Below are 25,149 nucleotides of genomic sequence, written 5' to 3'. Positions count from 1 at the left end.
AAATATAAAGAATAAATCCTCTTGAATCTCCAGATTAACATGTTATTTTGCGTCATTTCTGCTGTCCACTATGTAGACTAAACTAACGAAACACCCTCCTCTGACTTTTGTGGTAAGGTCCGGGTTTTTTTTTTCAGTGTGACTGTTTTTCGGGACACAAATCCAAATTAAATGAGTTGATCTAAAAACTTGCACAGTGGTCACATGTGCAATAAAATCCACCTAAAATTTGCAAAACAACTCCTTGCTCAAATTCACATCGACTCCGTGCTGGAACTGGTCCATGGCAACATCCAAGATGGCCGATCTTTAACGCATGCGCGTCGCAGATCGTTCAGGGGTCAGGCAGTAACGCGATCCCTAAAAATAAATAAAAACAAAGGTGTTTAACATAAAATACCATTGTGTATTTCAGGCTGTAAAATACTTAAAGTGTCATAAAATAAAATATTCATGAAAGTTGCTCTATCTTTCTGACAAAGGTCCCTAGAAGATGCTTTGTATTTGAGAAATCCAAAAAGCCCTGAATATTTTCAAACATGCAATTTAATGAACAGAGCATGCATTGGAAGATAGATAAATTTGTGTGCATAGAAAATATATTCCAACTGAAAATTGCAGCAATAACTGTTTAATATCTATTAGGGTAGGATCAAATAATACAAAATACACAAAAAAATTATTTGCGTATCTTTCTCATGGAGACACAGCCTTCTTAAATCCATCTTAATTGAATATTATTTTATCCATGATCACTTACGCACTTCCACGAGTTATTTTATATTCATACTTATTTAAGCTATAGTACATGATTATACATATCCAACAGCAAACGGTACACATGGAAACGTTGGAGGAAATGGCTTTTTGGGAAGCTCCAATACAGCACTGAGAAATAAAGTTATCCAGTTGGCAAATAACTAACATAAATACTGAAATTACATTAGTGGTTTTCATTCTGAGAGCAGTCCCATTCCCCATTAAAAGTCCAAACTGAGGAGCTCATCTAATTGTACAAGTCAAACCATTTGGCTATTGCTTTACTCAAATTGCTCGACAGTTTGGTTTATACTGAGCACCTGCGTCAAAACATAACATACTTAAAATTTTATATATAAAAAAAAAAAGGGTGGGGGGGCGAACAGAGCAATGAACATGTGCTTGAAACTCATCCAAACATCAACAAGTAAAATAATTAAAAGGTTAAACAAATTGCATATAGAGAATACCACATCATCACAATCAGACAAGACAAGTCACATTTTGGAAATAACAAACAGTCAGTTAATTTTTTTTTTTTTTTACATTTCCTTCAAATCTACAATCACAGGCAATAACCATCTCGGGAAACTTGAAGACGTTTAAATCATTGACCTCCGCTGACAGTTTCCACTTTCACCTCATTGAGATCCATATTGTATTTTCTTCAATAAATATCATAGTACACCTACTCGTGGAATAACAGAGACAGCCACAAAATGACAATGTTGTCCAGAGCTTGGAGAAAAAAGGAGGCTTTTTTTTAAGCATTTACAAAAAGGAGAATTTGTCAGAGAGGGTAAACTGATCACAGACTGCTATGACCGACCAACAACATTGACTATTCACATTGTATTTCCAACTTCCAGATTCAAGACAGATTTGGAATGTTTATCCCGTCAACTACGGCTCGGCAGCCCTTTTTACGGCACACGTGTTGAGTGATAATGTAGGCTCAAAGTCCAAAAATCTGCCGTAAAGGGGAGCTTCCAGCAAATGGTTTGTACTTTTACACAACCAGTATGTTCCTATAGTGAATTATGCCAATTAAGGAAACCCAATATAGTATGATGACACAGTGAGTAGGAATTTAAAAAGAAACAGCCATACTTTAACTAACTAATGAAAAGACAGGTGCAAACTATTCCAACTCACTCACCAATATGAAGATGTTGAAACGTATTTGACATTCCAGCATAATGGAGCCTTAGGCATTAATAGTGTGACGTTACTAATTGTTAACATTTCAATAGTAGCCTGAAAGAATATAGCTAGCTTAGCAACCTTAGCTTAGCATAAGGAAGCTACAAAATTGGTTAAAACTCATAGCAGTACCAATATCGGCATCATTTCTTACGGCTTAGCATAAGACTGACACATTGTGATTCCACACAATTTTGTGTAAGAATGTGTACCTATTAACTTTCTGGTGTGATCTCATCTCTTGCTATGCTAAGCCCATTTTATCAATGCAGTGGCACTTGTTTTGCTTTTTGGGGATTAAAATAAAATAAAAAAAAGTACACAAGCTAGATGTTACAGGTGTTTCAGACACATATATGCCAGTGTTGATGCTGTAAAGATGTGACACAAAGACTGTGTCCTCCCTCACTGATACAAAAAGTAACTTATTCACATAATGTTCAATAAATGTACAGTACATTTGCACCTAACACTTGTCCCTACATTATTTTTCTTCTCATCTTGTAAAGTGATATCTACCGAAGGGCACCTAATTATGAGTTGTGTTCTGAATTCATCCCTTTTTGTATCTCTTCTAGAGAAGAACCCGGTCCCTTTCCCTGTCCTACATGGGCTCATCATAGTTATAGGTGGGCGCTGCCGAGTACTGGTTCTGCTGCATGGCTCCCTGGGCAGCCCCCATTGCAGCCTGCTGAGCCGCCTGCTGGACGTGGGGGTTCTTCCAGGCCCCGGTGGCCCACTCCTCCTGGGCTTTACCCAGACTGCCACCGCTGCCGCGGTAGAAATTATGCACCTGAACGACACAACATGTTAAAGGAGCAAAAATGGAGGAGGAATTTTCTACCGTGAGTAACCTTTGTGAGGGCGATGAAGGAGAGCACCGCCACAGCAGTAAACATGATCGTGGGGATTAACATCACCACAGCTGAGCCGATGTTGGTGCTGAAGAACGTGATGGTAGCTAGCCAGCCACTGATCAACACAACATAGACATTGTTCATATCGTTTATTTTTTAATATAACCTATAAGATAGCAAAACCGATGTGAAACGCTTACCATACCCCCCAACCCGGAATCCCAACTGTCTGGATAATACTGATCACAACCTGCGCCATGAAGACGAAGAAGAACGCCATGAAGTTGAACGAGCTGTCCGTCCTGAGTTGGGGGTGGGAACATTTGCACGTGAAAAACAAGGCCCTTTTTCCATGTGTGGAAGTGGACTTACTTGAAGGCCTTGTAGATGGGCCTGAACCAGCACACGTACGAGCAAGGGGTGAAGAGGATGAGCCACAGGAAAGCCATGCCGAAATTGGTGGCTCCGCCTCCCCCACACATCCACGCCAGACAGCCAATCAGATTAACAGCCAGTGTAGCACTATTCACTGTCACAGAAAGAAATATATTTAAGTCATTTTTTTTTACTTTATTGAATCTCATCTGCCCACCATTCAGCATACTAATTTAAAGAAGACTGGCTCTATAATTTATTTACAACTAGAGTGCTTCTACTTTAGCAACGTCTACTTTTCCACTACACTTACATTTTGTTGTTAAACAGCAGGCCTACGTGGTAAAATCAGAATCATCAAGTATGTTAAAACACACAAAGAATATGTCACTGGAGTCACAGAGAAGACAGTAAGACATTAGAACGAAATATACACAAACACGAAAAGTGGCTTTGTGAATTGTGAATAACACTCAGTAGCCTGTAATAATGTAAAAAAGCTTCAAACTTGGGCAGTATGTCAAATTTTAAAACTAAAAAAATCATATTGAATTGAATAGTAATCCCAATTGTATTTTATTGGAGAGATGTATGCTCGTAAAATATAAATTAACTATGCTTCAATCAATATTTACGTAAATTAACTGGATGGCAAATGACAATGAAAGCAGTCACTCTGGTCTTGCAGCTATCCTGGACCATGTTTTGGGTAAAACAGCTGTTTGGGTATAACAGCTTATGATACACACACACACAACAAAAATGTCACTACTCACAGATCCACAAGTAATACAGCCGCTTGCACATGGTGCGACGCTGGTCAGGGATCTCATTGAAATCTTGGTAAAAGCACGGCTTGAGGGGGATGAATCGAGGCAAGGGGGGGAAGTTGTTCTCTAGGATTGCAAAAACACGTGTGAGGAATAGTCTACATTGCAAAAAGGTAACATTATATTATATACTTGAAGGTATTTTAGCATACCTGCCATGATGAGAGCTGTGTTTTTTTCCTCTGCTTGCAAATAGCTTGAAGATCAGCTGTCGTAAAAACAAAAGTGCTAAAAAAGGGAGGGGGCAGAGAAATTGAGAACATGACGTGTACTGGCCTTCTTGTGACAGATTTTCCACCCCCATACAAAAAGGCGACAGGCTCTACCCGATCATACCAGTGCATTCATCCATAAAGTCCCTTTTCTTGTTATTTGTGAGGGCGAATGAATGAATGACTAGTAGGCCCATTTGAAAGCTGTGTAACACAGATAACAGCTCGGATCAACGTGGCCTTGTGGGACAATTGTGATACATATAAGCCAACCGGACCCTCATATATTGCACAATACTCATATACAATAAAAACGCTATAGTATTGTGGCGGTTGATGGAGGACATGTTGGTGCACAGCATGGTGGATGCCATGAAGGACATCATTCCGCCTTCGAATATGAAAGCTGTGTCTGCAAAACCGATCCTAATCTTCTATGGGTTGCTTATGTACACTGTGATCCCGAATCTATTCCAAATGTCTTTTTCTGTCGATTGGGGATACTGCAGTGGGAAACCGTGCACCTCGATGCCGGGCGATGAAAAAGCGCTGTCCTTCACCCTGAGCGTCACGTCACCGGTGCATCCGCGCTTCTTCCCCGGGACAGCAAGGCTACGGAACCCGGTTGGATTCGAATGCTTTTCGAGAGTGAATGAATAGAAATATGTGCATAATGAGCCTTACCTTGCGTTTATTGAGTTCCTAGAATCCCGCGTTTTGTTTAAAATGCATTTTATAAATGAATCTTGGTCCAAATGCACGCTTCGAAACGGACGCATCCACCAGAGAAACGTACCGTTGGCATCGAATTATGGGTTTGGGAGGAAGAGGCAATCACGTGATGTGTGATCTTTTTTTTTCTTTTTTTTTTTTTTTTTTTTACTCGCTCACGGTTTTTGCACGCCTGGACAAGACAAGGGTGCAACAAAAACACTGGATTTGCTGCTGGCCCGAATCGACCAATCACCAAAGCAAGCGGTACTGATTAATCAGCAACAGTTTGGGGATGATTACACATTCAAACTCGATTGGCTGCTTGCCCTATGACGTAACCTTATTTCCAAGCGCTATCTGCAGACCAGCTCGCCAAACAGCACAAAAAAAAAAAAAAACAAAAAAAAAAAAACAAGAATGCGCTGTCCAGCGTACGAGTGGATTTCTTCGTAAATTGAACATTTGACAAACTGCTCTACCCCAAATGAAGTTTGAATGTGTAAACATCCCCTCATCTTGGTCAGGGAAAGTTTTTTGTTTCTTTTTAGGGTAAGATAAAAAAAAAATTACTATCTTTTTTCAACCTTATTTACTTCTTCCAATTTACTAAAAAATATATTTAATTTAACGTATAAACATGAAAAAGCATACAGCTGTGAAATTATAAGATAAAAATATACGTGGCCATTGTATATTTTTACAAAAAAAGATTTTGTTTCAGTTTCAATTGTCCTTGAGAAAAGAATTATGTAATTTTTGTACCCATTAAAGATTCAGTTATCGTTACAAGCAAGAAGATGAGGAAATATTTATGTTTATGTGGCCTAATTCTCAACATAGCCCTTCATATTATTACTTGAGCGAGCGCCACGATTCATTGCGTCATAAGACTTTTTTTTCCCCGGAAGTCATTGAACGCCACAGAGCCATTGGCTGATGTCAGCTTTTTCCAGTTGCCTGTAATGAGTTGCGCAAACTTGAGGTAAGGCCGCTTGAAAACATTCAACTTTTATATTTTAGAGGAAATAAGACCGAATGTCAATCGAGTCTATTAATGTGACGTACGTCTTGAGGCGATAGATGTTATTTACTCAGCAGTATATTTGCATCTCGACAATTAGTGACAGCTAGCATTAGCTGTTAGCATTAGCAGCTAAAGCTGCACGTTTCACTCATGACTGTGATTTCTTCCAAACCTATGCTTATGCTCCTAAACTTGTATTTGTGATCACGTATACAAACGCAATGTATTGTTTGCTGTCAAACTACAATGTGGTCAATAGCTGGAAGCTGTTCTCTGTCGTGTTGCAGGAAGAAACAACCATTGAAAATAGCTTTCAGAATGTCTTACAAAGAACAAACTGACAATTCCGTTGTTACAAATAGATAGAATAGTTGTGCTTAAAGTATTGAAACACTGAACATGTGCATTCAAAAGTTTTGGGATGGTTAAATTAAGATAAACAGTAAAAGTGCATTTTAGGTTCATCCTGAAATTTCACTCGTGAGTTGTGCTAGATATAGTTTGCTTTTATTGTCAATCCGCAATATGTATGAAACATGGAATGGATGGAATTTGCTTTTTCAAGGGCCCACAGTCTCAAAAACATTACATGAAAGCATACAAAGGATAGAAATGATATTTTCAAGGACTCACAGTCAAAATCATCACTTAAAAGCGGACACGTTTCCTTTCAGAAGTGCATCACGTCACTCTCGGTTCAATCCCATGTTGCTATTCTGTTCACTCTCAATTGAATTTCTTCTATTTGCAGTGCCGGGAATGCAGCCGCCGCTCCCACCTGAGGTGGTCCGAGAGCTGGTGTGTTCCTGTCTGCTCAGAGATCCTGTGGCGGCCGATCTTCGCTGCAGCCTGTTTGTTGCTGCTGCCCAGAACTACAAGAAGGATTCTTTGCTTCGCCCCTTCCCTCCTCGCTACGTATACGACGACATTAAAGACTTTGATGCATTGGTAAGATGTCCACGATTTGTTTCGCCTTCCTTCTGCATCCACCAAACATGCTTCAATAGGAATACTAAAGTGTGCCATGCCTCACATCTATCTTTCTTTCCATGTTGTGTGTCTAGTTGGCAGATGTGAACTCCTTTCCAGGTGTGAGAGAGTTAGTACGACTGCAGCCAGGAGAGGGAGAGCACCATGTGGCCCTTGCACACTGGATCCTCTCTTCCAAGAGCTTTGCTGTCAAGACACTACAAAGGGACGAGGTACAACACATTTTCTGCAAACGCCACACGTGGCAATTTTCGCAACCACATACTCACGTTTATCCGTTTGGCAACCAGTTCGCCAAACTTTGTGCCTTGACACAAAGCGCCGGTGTTTCTGCCCCTGCGCCGGAATTCCTGTTTGAGCTGGAGTACTGCGACCAATTGAACGCGCGCTTTGAACGGATGAGAGAGGGCAGGGATGTCTTATACGCCTTTCACGGGAGTCGCCTGGAGAACTTTCACTCTATCATTCACAACGGGCTACATTGCCACCTCAACAAGGTCAGTGAGGACTTTGTGCGGGGCACTTCCGCTTGGCTTTTGGTGACTCTGACTTGAAAAAAGATTTCATTGTTTTGGTAGAAAAGCATTTTCAAACTTTTACCGCCACTTGTCACATACAGAACTCGGTGTATGGCGAGGGGACCTACCTCACCAGTGACCTCAGCATGGCTGTCCTCTATAGCCCCCACAGCAGCGGTTGGCGGGAAAGCCTACTGGGGCCGCTGCTCAGCTGCATCGCCTTATGTGAAGTCATCGATCACCCGGACGTCAAGTGCCAGGTGAAAAGGAAAGGTGCGTTGCCGTCACGCTGTGAGTTGCAAATTGCATCTGTGTGACATCCATGCTCTCATCTCGCCTGTGTCAGACTCAGAAATTGTTGACCGTCAGCGCTCGAGGGCCAAGAACAGCGAGGCAGGGGATGTGCCGGAGAAGTACTTTGTGGTCACAAACAATCAGCTTTTGCGTGTTAAGTACCTGCTTGTTTACTCTCAGAGGAAACACATGTCCAGGTAAGAAGCTACACACTAAATGTCGCAAATAATCTGAAAATAACTACAGGGTGTAATCAAACTTGATTGGGTACTCCAGAATGGAAAACCTACCACACAATTGTAAAACAGCACATTAAAACATGAAACGAAGCACAACGTGGAATTTCAAGTAATGACGTAAAACTCTGCATGTTAAAGTAAAAAGTTAGACTTAACTTGTTATGATTTAAAATGTGTCATTTAGATTAGTGTGAAATTGAAATTGATTCAATTGATTACTTTTATTTAGAGGATAAATTGATAGAGAGTTTGACAGTCTGTTTCCCCCCCTCATCACAGACATTCCCGCAACACCTCGTGGTTCCTCAGACACCACTTTGCCGTCATGATGAGTCTTTATCTTCTGCTGCTCATATTTATCGGCACGTTCAACTCCAACACGTTTACATCCTTTTGGAACAGACGCTTCAGCTGACCCACCGCACAAATACTGACTCGGTTTTTATCCGCCGTGCCTTCAGCACTGTAACAAGACGCCCATTGGCACCTTGACTGCACATTTTGATACTGTTTGTTTTCCTGCGACAGGCATTTTCTTCTGAAGGTAAAAACATACTCAGTGACAGTACATAAATAAAAAAAAAGGAGCTTAAACTGAGACCATGTAGCATGCTGTTTAACAACCCCAATCCACATGTAAAATAAAATAGAAATCCCACCCACACACTGACTGTCAAGTTGCACTTAGAAAAAAAGGTCATGATTCCAGTTAAGTTTTTTTATGCAATGTTTTTCACTTGTGTGACAATTGAGAATGTTAAACTGCAACTTAAAAGATAGCTTGTGCATTTATTAAAGGTTTTATGATATACAAAGTTTGACCCTGAAATGCATTAACTGTTTAATGATTTCCAACAGAAAATTGATCAAAATATGAACAAATTACAGGAAACTATAGATACTGGTTAAAAATGATTCAACTCCTTAAAAAGGTCATTTAGCTATTGTTAATAGCTAGCTAGCTTCCTAACTTTGGCTGAATGCTAAATTAGCTAATATCAGCAATTGAGTTAATACATCTTACCCGTTTTCCTTTTGTCGTATTGGACTGATATATTTTCAATGCTATAATCTCGTGGTTTTAGGCTTAGAAAAATTATATTTGAATTCTCTTAAATCCATGAATAAGATTGTCTTGCACCTCCAAATATATTGTATCTGTTTTCAAATGTAGCAAGTAAAAGCAGAGTTGTTAGAAAAATAAACACTCTTGTACTAAAGTCCAGATACCTGAAAACTAGTACAGTAATGACGTATTAGTACTTAGTTACTTCCCACCACTGCTAACCAGTATGTAAAGATGAAGTTGTCAATTGTGTCCTCTCAAAAGGGAGTAACAGACTCAAATCTCGCTGCCGGCTTGCAAACCTCAATGAATCATTCTCACAGTATGTTTTAGGTGTTTTTATTGCACCGCAAATTTTGTATTCTATTGTACAAGGACTATGATCAATGAAACTAATTGTCGGCAAACGTAACTGATCTGAGCGTAAAGTCTTCCTGCAAGGAAGCCTATTGTAATAATTTAGTGGTTATTTCCAAAATTATATTGGGGGAAAAAAGCACTTACTGGTAGCAATAAGCTATTGTAATCATGTCTTGTAATACACTGAAAGCGGTAATAAAAATAAAATATATTCGGCTCATGTGCTGTGATGTTTTTTGAAACTGGAAAAGATGTACAGGATATCATTCCTTTTCTCTTGTCCACTAAAATTATTTTTTTTCCCCCTTGCACTGATATAAACACACGCACTCTCTCTTCCTAAGAGAGCAACTCCACAATGTGGCACATAAAAATGCCAATGTCATGAAGCTGATATCTGTACAGAGAACCTTGGACGCGACGCAAACGAAAAGTGCTTCATCATCTATCCAGGTATGAAGTCCTATAAAAACATATTTATTTTCATGGAAAAACCATTGAATAACACTGAATACATCATGATTGATCATTCAAGAGTCAATAAAACTTGTTTGTAACGCCAACATCAAAAAGATGTCCCAGAAAACTGGAATTCAAAGCAATGGCTGGTGTCAACCCCCCCCTCTCCTCAAACTGAGGAATGACATCTTTCAAATGAGCTAGATGTTAATGCCCTTTGTCGTCATCATCATGGACCATCAAGATGGCAAATGTGGGAGTGGCCATTATGGCTTTGTATTTAGTTAAAAGTCTAGTCTATCTTACAATACAGAACCTTAAAATATTGTCTCAGAACATTTTTTTAACTGCACCTTTTAAACAGACAACTGCATGTAATGGAATAAAGCATCACAAAAGTAAAGCAGGCATACTGGAAACATAACACTAATCTTTTTTTTCTTTAAAAAATAAAAACACAACAGAGCCAAAGTATCCGTACTAAAATCTCAACTTAAAAAAAAAATTTGAAGGGGGGGGAAAAAAAACTGTACATGTATTTACAAGAAAATAGTATACAAGTTTGACTGGCCAAACACAAACACATTCAGTTTTGTCGATCCAAAGTGGCAGACAAAACACCTCCAAAGAAGCGAGCTCGCTGCAGTGAGCAATTTAGTCACATTGTCAAGAGTGTCTCTGCATAAAAACATCAATTTCACTCTTTTTTTTTCTTTCCTAATAGAAAAACAATAATGTCAATATGGAGTTTATCGAGAAATCCATTGACTACATCCTTCCCTTAGAGGGTGCGGTGCAGAGGGCGGAAGCCAGTTGCTCAGTCTGAAGGCAAGAGGTCGTGCAAGCGAAAGCGCTCTCTGATGTGCGGTCGGACGTCGTCGTTCTAATAAAATCGACGTGACATGAAGCAGATAAGAGTTAAAAAAAAAAAAAAAAAAAGCATCGTTATCCCACGTTAGCCCTTTTGCCAAAATCCAACACTAATTGATGGCCCCTTGCAAAAGAGTTTAAAAAAGTAATCGTCTTCACTTGGAAAATTGACGCCACTAGGTGGTGCTAAAGAAACACTGAAAAATATGTTGCGTGAACTCTTACCAGCTCAACCAGCTTCTCCAGGAAAGGAACCAACTTGAGAAGCTCGCTGTCATTTCGATCCACGAACCAGCTCTCGATTGGGATCCCATTGGAGAGCTGATAATACACACGAGCGCACGATTCTCATAACAACTTGTACTGTTGTGCCCTTGTTTTGGGACCACAACCACAATCACTGACACACAATTTGATGAGACACAATTATTACCTGATAGGCGAAAGCTTGTGGTGAGTTGTCAATTATTATCGTCTTGGAAAGATCCCGTCCCAAAATGTTGAGGTCTTTTATATAATTTCCTTGGACACACACGCAGTGCTCACGAAACAGACGGTGTCTAAACACACATACACACAAATATGGTCACCATTGAGGAAAAAAATATGAAGACATATTTTTGGCTCTTTTTTCTCCCACTATTACTTCACTGACCTGACCAGCTGCTTTTTGGGATCGAGGATGTTGAGCAACTTGTCAGCGTATACTTTCTTTGACGCCGTGAAGAGAATAATCTGTAATACGACAAAATGTAATTGTTAAACCCAGCGCAGCTTGAGTTAAGTCAAATCCCCGTTTGTGTGGAGTGAAAAGAAAACCTCACCTCATACATTTGAGACATGCGCTCCAGAAACTCTCGGAAAAAGGGCCTTAATCGCACATACACCTACATTCAGGGAGATGGGTTAACAGCAACAAAGACTAAAACATGGACACATACTAGCTAGTTTGAGAGAGTTCTTACCTGGTAGATTACATCCTGAAAGAGCACAGGGAACGTCAGTGCAGCATCTTCCAGTTCGTTCAAACTGCAGTGAACTAAGGTTTCATCCTGGGTAAGAAAAAAAAAAAAAACATACACAGTGATTACTCACTTTCTAAGAGGACACAAAGTGCAAAAGAGTCCTTGGCTTTTTTTTTTTTTTTACCAAGTCAAGGACAAGTGAAAACTCGGGCGTGCTGCGCGTCTTCAAAGGTAGTGCTGGTTTGCGTGTCAGCTGCTCTTCTGTCAACGGTGGCACGTGCTTGATGAAGAAGTACCTTCAAAGTAGACGCCACCAAAAAAAGGACAGTTACAGTTGGAAGGTGACGAGGATGCATGGCGTTGGTGCTTGCTGTTGTTGAGAGCTAGACATTTTTGAACCATGAAGTGTAAATCCAACCTTAGTGGCAATTGATAGGTGGCAAATTTATGTAAATCTCAATTGTGATCTCTAAATTGCTTTTGCAGGTGTCTAGTGTTCTTTTTTTTATGTAGCAAGCATTGTAATTTAGGAGCATAACATCCCTGGCCCCCGAAGGTCCGCTTTTATATTTATTAGATATCTTTACTTGGCAGCTCATTATTTGTGTACCAGTGTGTGTGTGTGTGTGCGCGCACTTACGGGTCAAATACCTCCCAGTCTTCCTCGTATGACGGCTCTGTGGGGGCGGGGGGTAACGTGTGTGGATAGCTGCCATCAGGCAAACAACCAGGAGGAGCTGTAGGAGATAGATTATACATTTTTTTATGATGTGCCTAAATATTAAAATAAAGGTAATGTACACATTTATTGAGATGATTGAAACTATATGGTTATGGTGAGAAAATGAAACTTCAAATTTGCTTTGTGAACCAGGTGTTTTATTTTTGGACTCCTCTAGATGGCACTGTTGGTGTTCTTTACATAGGAGTTCAAGCTGATGGTACCTGTTAACGAGGGCATGTCACTTTCAGTCACGATCTCGCCGTCCTCCACGGTGGAGTCAGTGCTCATCTGGAGTCTCTGCTGCAACGGCGGGGCGCCATGACAAGCTGTGATTCCATCGGAGGACGTGAGCATGCTGCTGGGCATTTCCTCGGCCTGCTCGATGTCTAGCTGCTTCATGATCTCCTCTGCCTCCATAGCTTGGCCCGGAGAGTCGGAACCAGGAGTGGCTAAATAAAGGATGGCACTTTTTCTTCAAAAAGACATCTTGTGCAAAATGTACGTATGTATTACCGTTTCCATACAAAGAGTGACTAGCCAAGTGTGAAATTACACGAGCAGGAAATATAATGATGTGTGGGTGTTTTACCAGTTTTGGTTGCTGGTGAGAAAAAGTTGAAAACAGGAGAGAGGATAGTTCCTAGGAGGGTTGTGTGCGGAGGACTGCTCGCCGCCTCAACTGAAGCTTCGAGTTTGCCGTTTGGTTTTAAGGGTTTGCTGTTGCATGTCACTGTATCTGTTACTGGGAGAAAAAAAAACATTCAGCATATTGCTTTGTGGCAAAAGGTTGCATGTAACAATATCGTACCTTTACCTGGACTTTTTCGGCAAACTCTAGAGACGGTTTTGTTGGCAAGGCCTCGCGTTTGTGGTGCTGACGTGATGAGGTCGCTTTTAGCGCTGCAATTAATACGACTTCTCTTGGCAGGAATATTCGGCTCCACCTGCCGAAATAAAAGCGGGTACGATGATACAAAACCTTTTGTTACAGTTTTCATTTCTCAATACAGGACCACGTTCCCTCACCAAGGAAACATTTCCAATTCAGTGGCGTTCACTTTAAAAGTTTTTCCAGCACCTTACAGCTGCGCCATCACTTTGTTCCAAAATTTTGATTTTTTTTATGGGCTAATTGGTAGACTACTTGAAAGCTTCATTCCAAGTCAGTTCTGTTTATTGTTAGGCTTACCTTGACAGGGTCACCCCGGATGAACTTCTTGATGGTGGACAAGAGGCCCGCTTCATTCTTCGGCATCCTGCCTCGGCCTCTTAGTGGGGACGCCGCCACTGTACAGTGTTTCCTTTTGGCCAGAGACGTAGGGGCTCGACGGCCTAAGGTGGGCTGCTGAGAAGCTTTACGCGCTCTCAGCCGCATCGTGCTCTGGCATCACATAGAAGGACCTGCCAAGAGATGTTGAAATTTTTCATTTAGACTGGGAATAAAAAAAAGTTACTTAAAAGGGAGTTACTTTCTTTTTTTTCTTGCATTATTTCACAGGTTTACAATAACATGGGTAATTTTTCCTCAAACATCTCCATTTGAACAGAACTCGATAAAAGCGACATCCTTATCCTGTTGGGATTGTGATAAATGGATTTTTTTTTTAAACAAAAGGTCCATTTGTTTTTACATATTTACTCTGATTCAAGCATTTTATGGAGATGTAGCATTGAACATTAACAAACCTGCTCTAAGAACTAATTTAATTTCAAAAGCAAATATCAAAACTGATAAAAAATTCCCAACTATTAGAACCTTGGTGTTTTGATGCAAACATATGTCATTTTTATTTTTAACATTTAAAGTTTTTGGAGGTCGGGAAATAATGAGTTGAAGGTTCTCCCCACATCATTTGCGGCAACTCATCTGCTTGCATTGCGGCGCAGCCGATGTCAACATTCCCTCATGTTGCTCACTTGTGTCTACTGCACAACCACTGAGGATCAATTCTGTAATTGACCTGCCAATTGTGCTTAATGTTATGTGTGGTCACTTTAACTCGCGACCATCCGAGCTGAACGTCTTCTAAATGTGCTTTTGAATACCACCGCCGAATGCGCTCACCATAAAACATTCGGACAGGAGAGACGTCACCAATGGTTGACGTTAGCCCGCCGATATATAACTTGACGCGGACAATCGCCGCCAGTGGAACGTGGACGAGATCGCGACAGTACAAGACTTGTTTTCACTGTTCCTCCATAAATATGTCAACGTTGCCAGGTTCCTCCGATCAGTTCCGTTGCTTACGTTTAGCCACTGTTAGCTTCCATGCTAACAAAACGAGAGGGAAACGATGACATTACGGAGACGTGGGTAATTTCGAACGTGCGTTTGGCAGGCTAACGCATCATTGACTTGGCAGTGAAAACAACAATATTCCCCCGAGCTACGGTCTGGCATCGTTTTGTTTCGATCCACGACTATTTTCAGCCATTAGACTACGCCCCCTTCGCTGGCTAGCAGCTAGCTAGCAGACAAGCTAAGCGAAGCCACAAACACTTCACCGCTCACACATGTTGACGCTGTACTTGTACTCACAGAAAACGGACGAAGCGCTTCCAAAAACGTCCCGCGGCGTTTACAGCTCTGCGGCTGAGAAGCCGCGACGGCGCCCGCCAGAGGTCGGCGCGAACGCTCGCTGCTTGCCCACTGGCGTCTGTCGCTCTCTCTCGGTGGTTAGTAGTCACAGATCGACCATGTCTACGGACGCCATTTCCCGCCTCCTCCTCATCACAAACATACGCGAGTGCGCGCGAGAATGCGACATGCGCGCGCGCGAACCAACGTGGCGTAGAGAAGACAGGAAAACGAGCGCACCGCGGACACGGCTTCCAACACAACAAAAACACGAGAAATCGAAAGAAGAGGAAAAAAAATACCAGGAATAAAAATACTTATCTGAACAAAGCGAGGTATAGTGGCACTCGCAGATTCACCTATTGACAGTTTTTTCCCCACAATATATGTATTTTTGGTAAGTGGCAATCCCCTTTTTTTCGGTGGAAAAAAACATATTGGGGCTTTATTTGTTTTCTTTGGAGAATTTAAGGTTTGACCAATGCATTTCAATTGACGTCAATTTTGAGCGGACTTTCACTCAATACAGCAGAACCACATAATTCCTTCCACTGGGTGGCAAAGGAGTAAAAAGATTAACATCCTTTTTCCCCCACCACACAGCACTGAAATAGTAACAAATATTATTCATAGCACCTTGATAAATAAAAATTATTTAGATACAATTGTCAGCAATAAATAGCACAATTTATGATTATTATCTCCACTTGTCTACCGTGTCACGTTCACCTTACTAAGGTCACCTTAGCACAAATTGCTCTTGGCTTGGTTCTGAATAAAGACCTACTTGACTTTTTGTTTTATCGCCAGGCTTTCAAAAATGATCCACCCGTTAAATGAACCGCTCACAAGTGTTGCAGATGCGCTGGAGCCCATCGTAGCTGTCTTCAGAGATACATAAAACAACATGTTAATGTTTCAGTTTCTAATACTTTACTTACTATAATCTCACAAAGAAAAACCACTAAGAAACTTTGAGTCAGTTTTCATTCACATTCATAGTTTGGCGTAGAAACACATTGCGATACACAAGGAAGTCCAACTGCGATTCAGCAAATATGACTAATGGTCCGTTTTTAACATTCACGTACATTAACACAACTTGGACAAAATCCACATGTTGCAAGTTAAACTGTATGAAACAAATATTATGCTGTCTTTAGTAGAATCTAAATACAATCAAGCAATGCCATTTTATTCATCAGCAATATGAAAGCTAAATCTTACTTATATCCTGTAAAGTAAAAGCGGCTTTTCCCCACTGATCATCAGGAATCACTTCATCCCAAGATGCAGGAGTTTCCTGTATGGTTCTGGTCCACCCCATAAGCCCCTGAATATGACACATTAACACAAATAAGAAAGAATCAAAAGGTTATATGATCGTTAGTTGGGGAAGAATAAACGTACCTGAGGAGCCCGTGCCAGTAGAGGTGGGGCATCACGTCAGCTTTCATGTGGTACATGAGTCTCCTTTCCTTGGCTTGGTTGATGGGGAACGTTTCCAGTGGTTCACCATTGTAGTCAAACTCGGCCAGAACAACCGTGTTGTAGCTTGTAACCAATGGACATGATGTGTAGCCATCATACTAAAAGGTGATATATATATATATATATATTGTTGAGGGAAAAACTATATATTTTTGTCATTGAGCAATACATTACCTTTTTATCTGGTTTCTCATTTTTCAAAATCTTTTTGATGGTTCTGTTCAAAACAGCAGACTGTGCGGCTAAAACAAGAAACCATTTAACTGAATAAATTACAAAAACTGACAAATAAAATAGAAATTCAGATGGGGAAAAACATCCAAACACACAACATGGCCTCTCACAATCAAGCCACATCTTAAATGCATGCGTGGAATGTAAACAGAAAAGCTCATAATAACATTCCTCAAAGTAATTCTTATGTAGTGAAGCTCAGATGTCTAGTTTGGAGTCGGTTTTAACACTAACCAAATGGGTAGAAGAATCATGACTCAGAAACGGCAGTTTAGTGCTTACACAACATCACGTCTTACCAACAGCAGCTGCCGTTTTGGAAGTCGGCAAGTTGGTGCAGTCCCCGATCCCAAACACATTTGGGTACTTCTTGTGTTGAAGGTTGTCCTTGTCGACATCCAACCAGCCGCCCTCATCGGCCAGCAGGCTGCTTTTTATCACAGAGTTGGGTCCCATGGGTGGGGTAACATGAAGCATATCGTACTTAAAAAAAAGAAAAAAAAATGGTTGAAATATGTAAAGTAAATTAAATAGAATTGTTGTGCTATTGCATTGAAAATGACTTACCTGAATGACTGTCGTTTCACCCGGTTTGTCAAGATTCTCAAAGATAGCTTCTTGTTTGTCCGCACGCACTTCAATCAGGTTTTGCCTCAAGTTCACATTGATATCCCGTTGTTTGACAATATCCCAAAGTGAGTCAGCATATTTCTTAACCCCAAATATTACAGGAAGCGAAGTGTTGTAAATTATATTTGCTTTTGCCCGCTTTCCTGTCTTAACATGAAACACACATAAAAAAATTAACAATAAAAACACAGTTTTACTGATGTGCAAAATTCCCGTACCTTTCTGAGGAAAGCATCTGATAGGTACATTATCTTCTGTGGAGCTCCAGCACATTTAACCGGTGTGTTTGGGAAAGAGAATACAGCATTGCCTTCTTTAAAGGATTGTAAGGCCGTCCAAGTTTTGTCCACAGTTTCAAGTGAATAATTGGATCCAATTTTTGGATGTTGAAATCCTTCAGGCAGACCTTTAATCTGAGGACATAAAGTGGCTGGCATGTTGCTGACAAGTAAAAGAAATGAAATAATAAAAAGCACACCCTCACCTTTTCAAAATGAAGCTGCAAACCAAGAGCAACAATCAGATAATCATAAGAGATCTGCAATTGGGAACAAAGGTCACCTCATTAAATATGACAACAAACGCTTGCACGCTGAACAACTTTACAGCCTTAGTAACACAAACATACCTCAGACCCATCATCAGTGCGCACGGTGTTTGCATCCGGGTTTATTTCCTCAACTTTAGATTTCACCAGCTTGACACCTGATGGCATAACACTTGATGTGGGCCTTCCCGATGTAGCTAAACTTTTAGCACCGGCCCCAACCAGAGTCCACAGGGGCTGGTAGTAATGCATCTGAAGAGTCAAATAAAAAAGATTTGCATGATAGTAAAAGAAAAAAATCTTAAGAATAATTATTTTCAGTCATGAGTTGTACTTGCCTCACTAGGTTCCACTACTGCCACATTCTCAGCTCCCAGCATCCTCTTCATGCGTGCACTCATTGCAATTCCTCCACTTCCTCCACCTAGCACCAACATTTTGTAATGCTGTTTTGCAGAGGAACGACTGCTTGTGTGAAGACGAGAGGCGCAAAAGCCCACAGAACCACGGAAGGCAGCCATCCTGTTCCAATGAAGACAATGACATATCATTTGATGCATTTATAAGCCCAAAGTTAGAAGTTAGCCACATCTCAGCTAATACAAGGGTCGTTGATGGCGACATCATTCAAGACATGACATTCAATTTCACAAAATTGACGCATTTTGACAGTTTGCCACTCTTTATTGCGTGACTCCGAGATAATGCGCAATAACATTTATACCGATAAACAGGCAGGTACACGCCTAAATTGAGGTTGACTAGAAAAAGCTTATATCATACTTACATTGGCAGGAGGTACCTACGTTTGCTACAATCGGTTGTCGGCCACGATCTACAGTATTTACGTCGCGTCGGGTTTGAGCGTTCCGAAATGAACTTTCAACACTTCCCCTGACTGGCACCAGGGTCACGCCCCCTCAAGTTATCGACCAATCAGATGCGACACTAGCATCTAAATGGTGGGAAGTGGTCTCGAAATACTGGGTCCTCATTTTACCATTGCAAAATCTTAAAAATGTAGCCTTATCAATGTGATACTAAGATACTGAATGAAATACATGAAACACAATCAAGTAACGTGTTTATCCATCTATGACAGCAGTGTTAGTTTTCATTAAATACGTTTGACCACAGGCTTACTTTACATAACAGAGGCAAATAATTTAACATGAACGACCACATATTTGTCGTATCGTGTGTTTATTCCAACTGTTCTCATCTCTGGGTGTTTATTGGACACCTCCAACACAAAATCAAATGTCTTTAAAAAAAAAAAAAAAAGAAATTATTGCAAAGGGACAATGCAATGTAAACATCACACGGCACATTTGCAGGAGTAGAATTTGGGACAAGTCCTGGCGCGTTAAGGATTTCAAGTTTCCTTCTCTTCTATGCATTCCAAATATCCCTCCACATCTGATCTCGTTCACAGAACAGGTCGAGGCTGTTGGGTGAGCAGAAGCCCGAAGCGTTTTTTCAGGGTCACCCGGTGTCGAGAAAACTTGTCGTCTGGGGAGAAGCGGGCTGGGTGGGCCGAGCAGGTAGGCTGGCCATTGGGTGCCACTTTCTGTCAATCGCGAACAACACAAGGTTAGTTTATTACAATTTTAAGAAACAGCTCATTTCATATTGATTGACCTGAAACTGGTCTGAGAGGAGATATTAAGGGGTTCAAACTAACACTAACAACAGGCGCCAAAGAGATTTGACTGGGTAATGCTAGCTGCTAATAATATGACGAAAAACAACATACCTTCAAAGTGTAGACTCTGTCCCCATTATCGTCGAAGTAAAATTGCAAGAACATGTCGCCAGTCAGCAAAGGACTAATACGAACAGCAGGGACAACAGCAAAATGCCGTTATATTGGTCCGCACGCTGCGAATTATACCACGTTTCTTGAGGAGATTAAAAACAAGAGCGGATTTCCGGTTTGAAGCCCTGCGGCGCTAAGCATTCTGGGAAAGGGACTTTTTAAGAATCGAATTTCGTTTCAACGGGGAATGATCACTGAAAAACATTTATTCTTGTACAGTGATGCATTATACTGGTTAATATACTGTTCAAATGCAAATGATTTTATAATCTAAAAATGAACGAGGGTTATTTGATTTTCGTATAAAAAATTTCCCACGTCCCGGGGGAGGCGGGGGACATTGAGTCTGAGTGGACCATGTTCCGCGCCTCCATTGTTGAGGCGGCCGACCTGAGCTGTGGCCGTAAGGTTGTTGGTGCCTGTCGTGGCGGCAATCCCCGAACCCGCTGGTGGACACCGGCGGTAAGGGATGCCGTCAAGCTGAAGAAGGAGTCCTATCGGGCCGTTTTGGCCTGTGGGACTCCGGAGGCAGCTGACAGGTACCGGATGGCCAAGCGAAACGCGGCTTCGGCTGTTGCGGAGGCAAAAACTCGGGCGTGGGAGGAGTTTGGTGAGGCCATGGAGAATGACTTTCGGACGGCTTCGAGGAAATTCTGGTCCACTATCCGGCGTTCTCTGGAGTGGGAAGCAGTGCAACGTCAACACTGTTTACAGTGGGGATGGCGTGCTGCTGACCTCGACTCGGGACGTCGTGAGTCGGTGGGGAGAATACTTCGAAGACCTCCTCAATTCCACCTACACGCCTTCCATTGAGGAAGCAGGGCCTGGAGACTCTGAGGCGGATTCTCCAATCTCTGGGGTCGAAGTCACTGAGGTAGCTAAAAAACTCCTCGGTGGCAAGGCCCCGGGAGTGGATGAGATCCGCCCGGAGTTCTTAAGGGCTCTGGATGTTGTGGGGCTGTCATGGCTGACACGCCTCTACAACGTTGCGTGGACATCGGGGACAGTGCCTCTGGATTGGCAGACTGGGGTGGTGGTTCCCCTCTTTAAGAAGGGGGACCGGAGGGTGTGTTCCAATTACAGGGGAATCACACTCCTCAGCCTCCCTGGTAAGGTCTATTCAGGGGTGCTGGAGAGGAGGGTCCGTCGGGAGGTCGAACCTCGGATTCAGGAGGAGAAGTGTGGCTTTCGTCCTGGCCGTGGAACAGTGGACCAGCTCTACACCCTCGGCAGGATCCTCGAGGGTGCATAGGAGTTCGCCCAACCAGTCCACATGTGTTATGTGGACTTGGAGAAGGTGTTCGACCGTGTCCCTCGGGAGGTTCTGTGGAGGGTGCTTCGGGAGTACGGGGTGCCGAGCCAACTGATAAGGGCGGTTCGGTCTCTGTATCACCGATGCCAGAGTCTGGTCCGCATTTCCGGCAGTAAGTCGGATTCGTTCCCAGTGAGGGTTGGACTCCGCCAAGGCTGACCTTTGTCACCGATTCTGTTCATAATTTTTATGGACAGAATTTCTAGGCGCAGCCGAGGCGTTGAGGGGGTCCGGTTTGGGGACCTCAGCATCGCGTCTCTGCTTTTTGCAGATGACGTGGTGCTGTTGGCTTCTTCAGGCCGTGATCTCCAGCTCTCGTTGGAACGGTTCGCAGCCAAGTGTGAAGCGGTCGGGATGAGGGTCAGCACCTCCAAATCCGAGTCCATGGTCCTTGATCGGAAAAGGGTGGAATGCCCTCTCCGGATCGGGGATGAGATCCTGCCCCAAGTGGAGGAGTTCAAGTATCTTGGAGTCTTGTTCACGAGTGAGGGGAGGATGGAGCGTGAGATCGACAGGCGGATCGGTGCAGCGTCGGCAGTAATGCGGACCCTGTACCGGTCCGTTGTGGTGAAGAGAGAGCTGAGCCAAAAGGCAAAGCTCTCAATTTACCGGTCGATATACGCTCCTACCCTCACTTATGGTCACGAGCTATGGGTCGTGACCGAAAGAACGAGATCTCGGATACAAGCGGCCGAAATGAGTTTTCTCCGCAGGATGTCCGGGCTCTCCCTTAGAGATAGGGTGAGAAGCTCGGTCATCCGGGAGAGACTCGGAGTAGAGTCGCTACTCCTTCACGTTGAGAGGAGCCAGATGAGGTGGCTCGGGCATCTTATCAGGATGCCTCCTGGACGCCTCCCTGGGGAGGTGTTCTGGGCATGTCCCACCGGTAGGAGACCCCGGGGACGACCCAGGACGCGCTGGAGAGACTATGTCTCTCAGCTGGCCTGGGAACGCCTTGGGATCCCCCGGGATGAGCTGGACGAAGTGGCTGGGGAGAGGGAAGTCTGGGAGTCCCTCCTAAAGCTGCTGCCCCCGCGACCCGACCCCGGATAAGCGGAAGAAGATGGATGGATGGTATAAAAATAAACACTAAATTTAAAATACAGCTCGATTGTCTTGTATTTGGAACAAGTAATGGAAAGTCTAACGAAAGTCTTATTTTCAATTTTTATTTCTACAACAAAGATAGAACAAGACGCCAAAGGACAAACTTATTCCCAGATGTTGTCACCTTAAGTATATCAAATACTGACCAGAAGACAAGATTCAAGAGTTTTTATTCGCCATGTTTGAGCGTGCCAAACAAGGAATTTGACTTCGGTACATCACAGCCTCTGTTCAACATTTAGATGACTAACAACACTCAGTACACGTGAAAAATGACAAATATTCTCAAACATCCCCTGACAAGATAGCACAAAACATTTATAGCAAAAAAAAAATTGTCGAAAAAAAGTTTTCCTTCACTTGCCTGAATAAATTCAAATTTTTGCTACCTTATTGTTATCCAGCTTTTTTTGTTCAAGTGAATACTGTATATAACAATACACATCATTTCTCAAAATAAATTGCAGCTCCTCCTCCAGGCTTTGATACAAAGAAACTTTGCTTTTCCATTGCTGCTCTTCGTGGATCAGGGAGGTAGTAAGCTTCCCTTACTGCTTGCAAGAAAGACTGGACTTTGTCCCTGTGAACCATGGACACAGCGCAGCCGCCCCAACCTGCTCCTGTTAGACGGGAGCCTACAGCACCCGATTTCCTGTCAGTATGGAAAAACAAAAACAAAAATCTGTGAGGACATTTTCTGATATGTTCTGATGGCTTCTTCATCCGATCTATAGAAAATGCATACTCAAGACCTCTATTGTATTTTGGAGATTAGGTCAGACTTTATACTCACAGGCAAATGTCCACCAATTGGTCCAGTTCAGGGCAGCTGCACTCGTAAAGATCTCTGCAGCTCGCGTGGCTTTGGTTCATCAAGTCACCAAGTAACTGCATAGAATCACTAGGTGCACAGTCGCACACGTTCTTGAAGCGTAGCACACGTGCTGCTTCGCCGTATACATGCTTGGCTCGCTGGTATAGCTTGAAATGAGTTACTATGAGTGACAAAAAAAATAAAGTAAGAAATCAAATTCATGCTTGTCTTTGTTGCATTCTTTCTGTTGTTTATTTACTCACCGTGTTGAGTATTAGCACTAAGCAACTCTGTGGAGAATTGCTGGGAGGTGATTCCCAAAATCTTACAGATCTCATCTCGGCTGTACGGTTCAGGATGTAGAACTTCCTCCACCAGTGCCAGCACATCCTCCAGGGATGCATTCATCTCTGTCGGCACTTGGGCCAGCTTCAAAAACTCTTTCTGGTTCAATCCTTTAGCTTGGGCCAGCAACTGTGCTCACAATAACACAAGCAAATGTTTGTTGGCTTTCCACACATCCGAGAAGTTTTTCAGATTTTAAAAAAAATTAGACCTTCCCTTGACATCATACCTTTGTCGCGATCCGACAATCCACCACACGGCTGTTGTAATGTGAAGATGCCGCTTTATTCATCTCCACACATGAGTTGGAAATTACAAACACAGCACTGTCAGGGAGTGGGACATCAGTGGTCCTCAAAGGTCCAAATTCAATCAGTTTTGCCTGTTGGAGGGCACATCACACAAAAGAAATCAATATACTATAGAGTGGACCTGCTATATTTATTCATGAGAGTGAAGACTTTTAACATACTGTTTCTTTCTCTGCCAGGATTGAGATGGACTGGTCCATGCCTCCTCCCTCGGTGCCAATGTAGCTCTCACATTTGGTACATGTCTCTGCGAGATCTACCTGAAATACAAAGATGATGTTTGTTAAGCACGTCTGCTGGTTATCATAGTATTTTGGAATGATTCGATTATGGATTACTTTGGAGAGGGACTTCTGATTTGCCTCCATTGTTATGAGTCCAGCACAACAAACCAGAGCACTAGAACTGGACAGGCCGGAGCTTGGAGGAATGTTTCCGTCGATGACACATGACATTCCCTGTAAACGTGAGATCCCAAACTTCTCCTATTGTGAACACAAGAGGTTTAATTTATGAAATCTGGACCTCTTGTATATATTGCGCAGTCTGATCAAGGTTCATATGTCATACCTGAATGCCTTTAACTCCACACAGGAAATAATAATACCACTTTGGGTTATTTTTGTCAATAACAATTTCCTCTGAGGTGGACACTGTAATATTGCTGCAGAAAAAAAACAGACATAATTCATATTTATTATCCCATCTATGATGGGCATGTATACTACCCACATATGGAAAGGTTTAAAGTCCCACCTGTAGCGAGGATTAATATTAGATAGTTGGATTGTCCCTGAATTATTTAATGAGACGGCAGCAAGAATATTCTGTTCAATTGCCATTGGAAGCACAGAGAAGCCACAATAATCAATGTGCTCTCCTGTAATATAAAAGAAAATGAGGGAGACAAGCAGAATTTAATGTCAACCATAAAACAAAGACATACTGGGATCAAAGCATATTGAATTTTTTTAAATCCAATGTTATACAGTGTTTTCTAATTATATCATTCAATAGAGTCCATTACGTTCTGCATTGAAGTTCGTTACCTATGAGATTGACTCTTCCAGGTGCACATGCATAGAAGAGAGGTGATCCTCCATACTGTCTTTCAAAAGTATTTTTCAAGTTTTGCAGCCTAAATATAAAGAAAGCAAACATCATTTCCTTCATTCCTTAGCCTTTAAGTAACTGTGGATACTCACCTTTCATCATCAACGACCGAAACTTTGAATTTGGGAGGATTTGTTGCCATTTTTGAATGAAATCACGGATGTTCTTTTGGGTTACACGGAACGCAAAGTCCTGTTCAGCTGACCGGATGCTGATTCAGCTGATTCGGAATCAGTTGTTAACCGTGCGTTTTGCGCCGACTCGCGAAAACATACATAATATAACTGACTGCGGAACAGTAAGACTGAGCGGTACAAATACGGAAACGATATCGAATGAAGGAGGCGAGACGCTAACTATGACGTCACTGCACACTTCAAAAATGG

General features: G+C 42.1%; 6 protein-coding genes and 1 long non-coding RNA gene across 12 annotated transcripts; 2 read left to right on the top strand and 5 right to left on the bottom strand.

Annotated features, from left to right (window-relative positions):
* Nucleotides 1-615: 615 nt before the first annotated feature.
* On the bottom strand, nucleotides 616-5,094 carry scamp5a (secretory carrier membrane protein 5a). 3 transcript variants are annotated; one of them, XM_088379840.1, is made up of 8 exons: nucleotides 4,921-5,094; nucleotides 4,761-4,848; nucleotides 4,177-4,252; nucleotides 3,971-4,090; nucleotides 3,192-3,348; nucleotides 3,020-3,121; nucleotides 2,817-2,934; nucleotides 616-2,755 (listed from the first exon to the last, which is right to left on the bottom strand). In XM_088379840.1, exons 3-8 carry the CDS (start codon nucleotides 4,181-4,183, stop codon nucleotides 2,567-2,569), a joined length of 693 nt encoding a protein of 230 aa, XP_088235966.1. In that variant the 5' UTR covers nucleotides 4,184-4,252; nucleotides 4,761-4,848; nucleotides 4,921-5,094; the 3' UTR covers nucleotides 616-2,566. The 3 variants fall into 3 exon arrangements, with proteins under 3 accessions (XP_088235966.1, XP_088235967.1, XP_088235965.1); XM_088379841.1 differs by lacking the exon at nucleotides 4,761-4,848 and having other exon boundaries at nucleotides 4,177-4,232; XM_088379839.1 differs by lacking the exon at nucleotides 4,761-4,848 and having other exon boundaries at nucleotides 4,921-5,093.
* Nucleotides 5,095-5,818: 724 nt separating this feature from the next.
* On the top strand, nucleotides 5,819-9,661 carry parp16 (poly (ADP-ribose) polymerase family, member 16). Its single transcript, XM_088379838.1, has 7 exons — nucleotides 5,819-5,932; nucleotides 6,726-6,922; nucleotides 7,039-7,176; nucleotides 7,255-7,461; nucleotides 7,584-7,755; nucleotides 7,829-7,973; nucleotides 8,295-9,661. The coding sequence occupies exons 2-7, from the start codon at nucleotides 6,734-6,736 to the stop codon at nucleotides 8,428-8,430; spliced, it is 987 nt and encodes a 328-aa protein (XP_088235964.1). The 5' UTR covers nucleotides 5,819-5,932; nucleotides 6,726-6,733; the 3' UTR covers nucleotides 8,431-9,661.
* Nucleotides 9,662-9,897: 236 nt separating this feature from the next.
* Nucleotides 9,898-15,355, bottom strand: ctdspl2a (CTD (carboxy-terminal domain, RNA polymerase II, polypeptide A) small phosphatase like 2a). 2 transcript variants are annotated; one of them, XM_088379831.1, is made up of 13 exons: nucleotides 15,002-15,355; nucleotides 13,649-13,860; nucleotides 13,268-13,403; nucleotides 13,049-13,201; nucleotides 12,681-12,908; nucleotides 12,376-12,472; nucleotides 11,920-12,031; nucleotides 11,736-11,822; nucleotides 11,595-11,657; nucleotides 11,426-11,505; nucleotides 11,204-11,330; nucleotides 10,996-11,091; nucleotides 9,898-10,783 (listed from the first exon to the last, which is right to left on the bottom strand). In XM_088379831.1, the coding sequence occupies exons 2-13, from the start codon at nucleotides 13,832-13,834 to the stop codon at nucleotides 10,718-10,720; spliced, it is 1,431 nt and encodes a 476-aa protein (XP_088235957.1). In that variant the 5' UTR covers nucleotides 13,835-13,860; nucleotides 15,002-15,355; the 3' UTR covers nucleotides 9,898-10,717. The 2 variants fall into 2 exon arrangements, with proteins under 2 accessions (XP_088235957.1, XP_088235958.1); XM_088379832.1 differs by having other exon boundaries at nucleotides 13,274-13,403.
* Nucleotides 15,356-15,765: 410 nt separating this feature from the next.
* sqor (sulfide quinone oxidoreductase) lies at nucleotides 15,766-18,988 on the bottom strand. Of its 3 annotated transcripts, XM_088379836.1 has the most exons (11): nucleotides 18,730-18,988; nucleotides 18,281-18,464; nucleotides 18,024-18,194; nucleotides 17,880-17,933; nucleotides 17,614-17,808; nucleotides 17,333-17,542; nucleotides 17,065-17,248; nucleotides 16,706-16,773; nucleotides 16,451-16,629; nucleotides 16,268-16,373; nucleotides 15,766-15,925 (listed from the first exon to the last, which is right to left on the bottom strand). In XM_088379836.1, coding segments are annotated over exons 1-10 (1,305 nt in total). In that variant the 5' UTR covers nucleotides 18,732-18,988; the 3' UTR covers nucleotides 15,766-15,925; nucleotides 16,268-16,315. The 3 variants fall into 3 exon arrangements, with proteins under 3 accessions (XP_088235962.1, XP_088235961.1, XP_088235963.1); XM_088379835.1 differs by lacking the exon at nucleotides 15,766-15,925 and having other exon boundaries at nucleotides 15,951-16,373; XM_088379837.1 differs by lacking the exon at nucleotides 15,766-15,925 and having other exon boundaries at nucleotides 15,951-16,373; nucleotides 18,749-18,988.
* Nucleotides 18,404-22,571, top strand: LOC148396110 (uncharacterized). Its single transcript, XR_015859228.1, has 2 exons — nucleotides 18,404-22,147; nucleotides 22,259-22,571. It is a non-coding gene; the product is annotated as an uncharacterized LOC148396110 (long non-coding RNA).
* nop10 (NOP10 ribonucleoprotein homolog (yeast)) lies at nucleotides 19,127-19,902 on the bottom strand. The gene is made up of 2 exons (XM_088379842.1): nucleotides 19,699-19,902; nucleotides 19,127-19,512 (listed from the first exon to the last, which is right to left on the bottom strand). Exons 1-2 carry the CDS (start codon nucleotides 19,750-19,752, stop codon nucleotides 19,372-19,374), a joined length of 195 nt encoding a protein of 64 aa, XP_088235968.1. The 5' UTR covers nucleotides 19,753-19,902; the 3' UTR covers nucleotides 19,127-19,371.
* Nucleotides 22,334-25,111, bottom strand: galk2 (galactokinase 2). The gene is made up of 10 exons (XM_088379833.1): nucleotides 24,856-25,111; nucleotides 24,700-24,788; nucleotides 24,407-24,530; nucleotides 24,221-24,314; nucleotides 23,989-24,135; nucleotides 23,812-23,910; nucleotides 23,569-23,721; nucleotides 23,258-23,468; nucleotides 22,974-23,175; nucleotides 22,334-22,832 (listed from the first exon to the last, which is right to left on the bottom strand). The coding sequence occupies exons 1-10, from the start codon at nucleotides 24,903-24,905 to the stop codon at nucleotides 22,625-22,627; spliced, it is 1,377 nt and encodes a 458-aa protein (XP_088235959.1). The 5' UTR covers nucleotides 24,906-25,111; the 3' UTR covers nucleotides 22,334-22,624.
* Between the last annotated feature and the right edge of the window lie 38 nt (nucleotides 25,112-25,149).

Source organism: Syngnathus floridae, chromosome 6, assembly GCF_059516105.1.
Source record: "Syngnathus floridae isolate MCC-2025c chromosome 6, RoL_Sflo_1.0, whole genome shotgun sequence".
Taxonomy (NCBI): domain Eukaryota; kingdom Metazoa; phylum Chordata; class Actinopteri; order Syngnathiformes; family Syngnathidae; genus Syngnathus; species Syngnathus floridae.
Note: the sequence above shows the minus strand (reverse complement) of the source record. Positions and strands in the feature narration are given on the sequence as shown.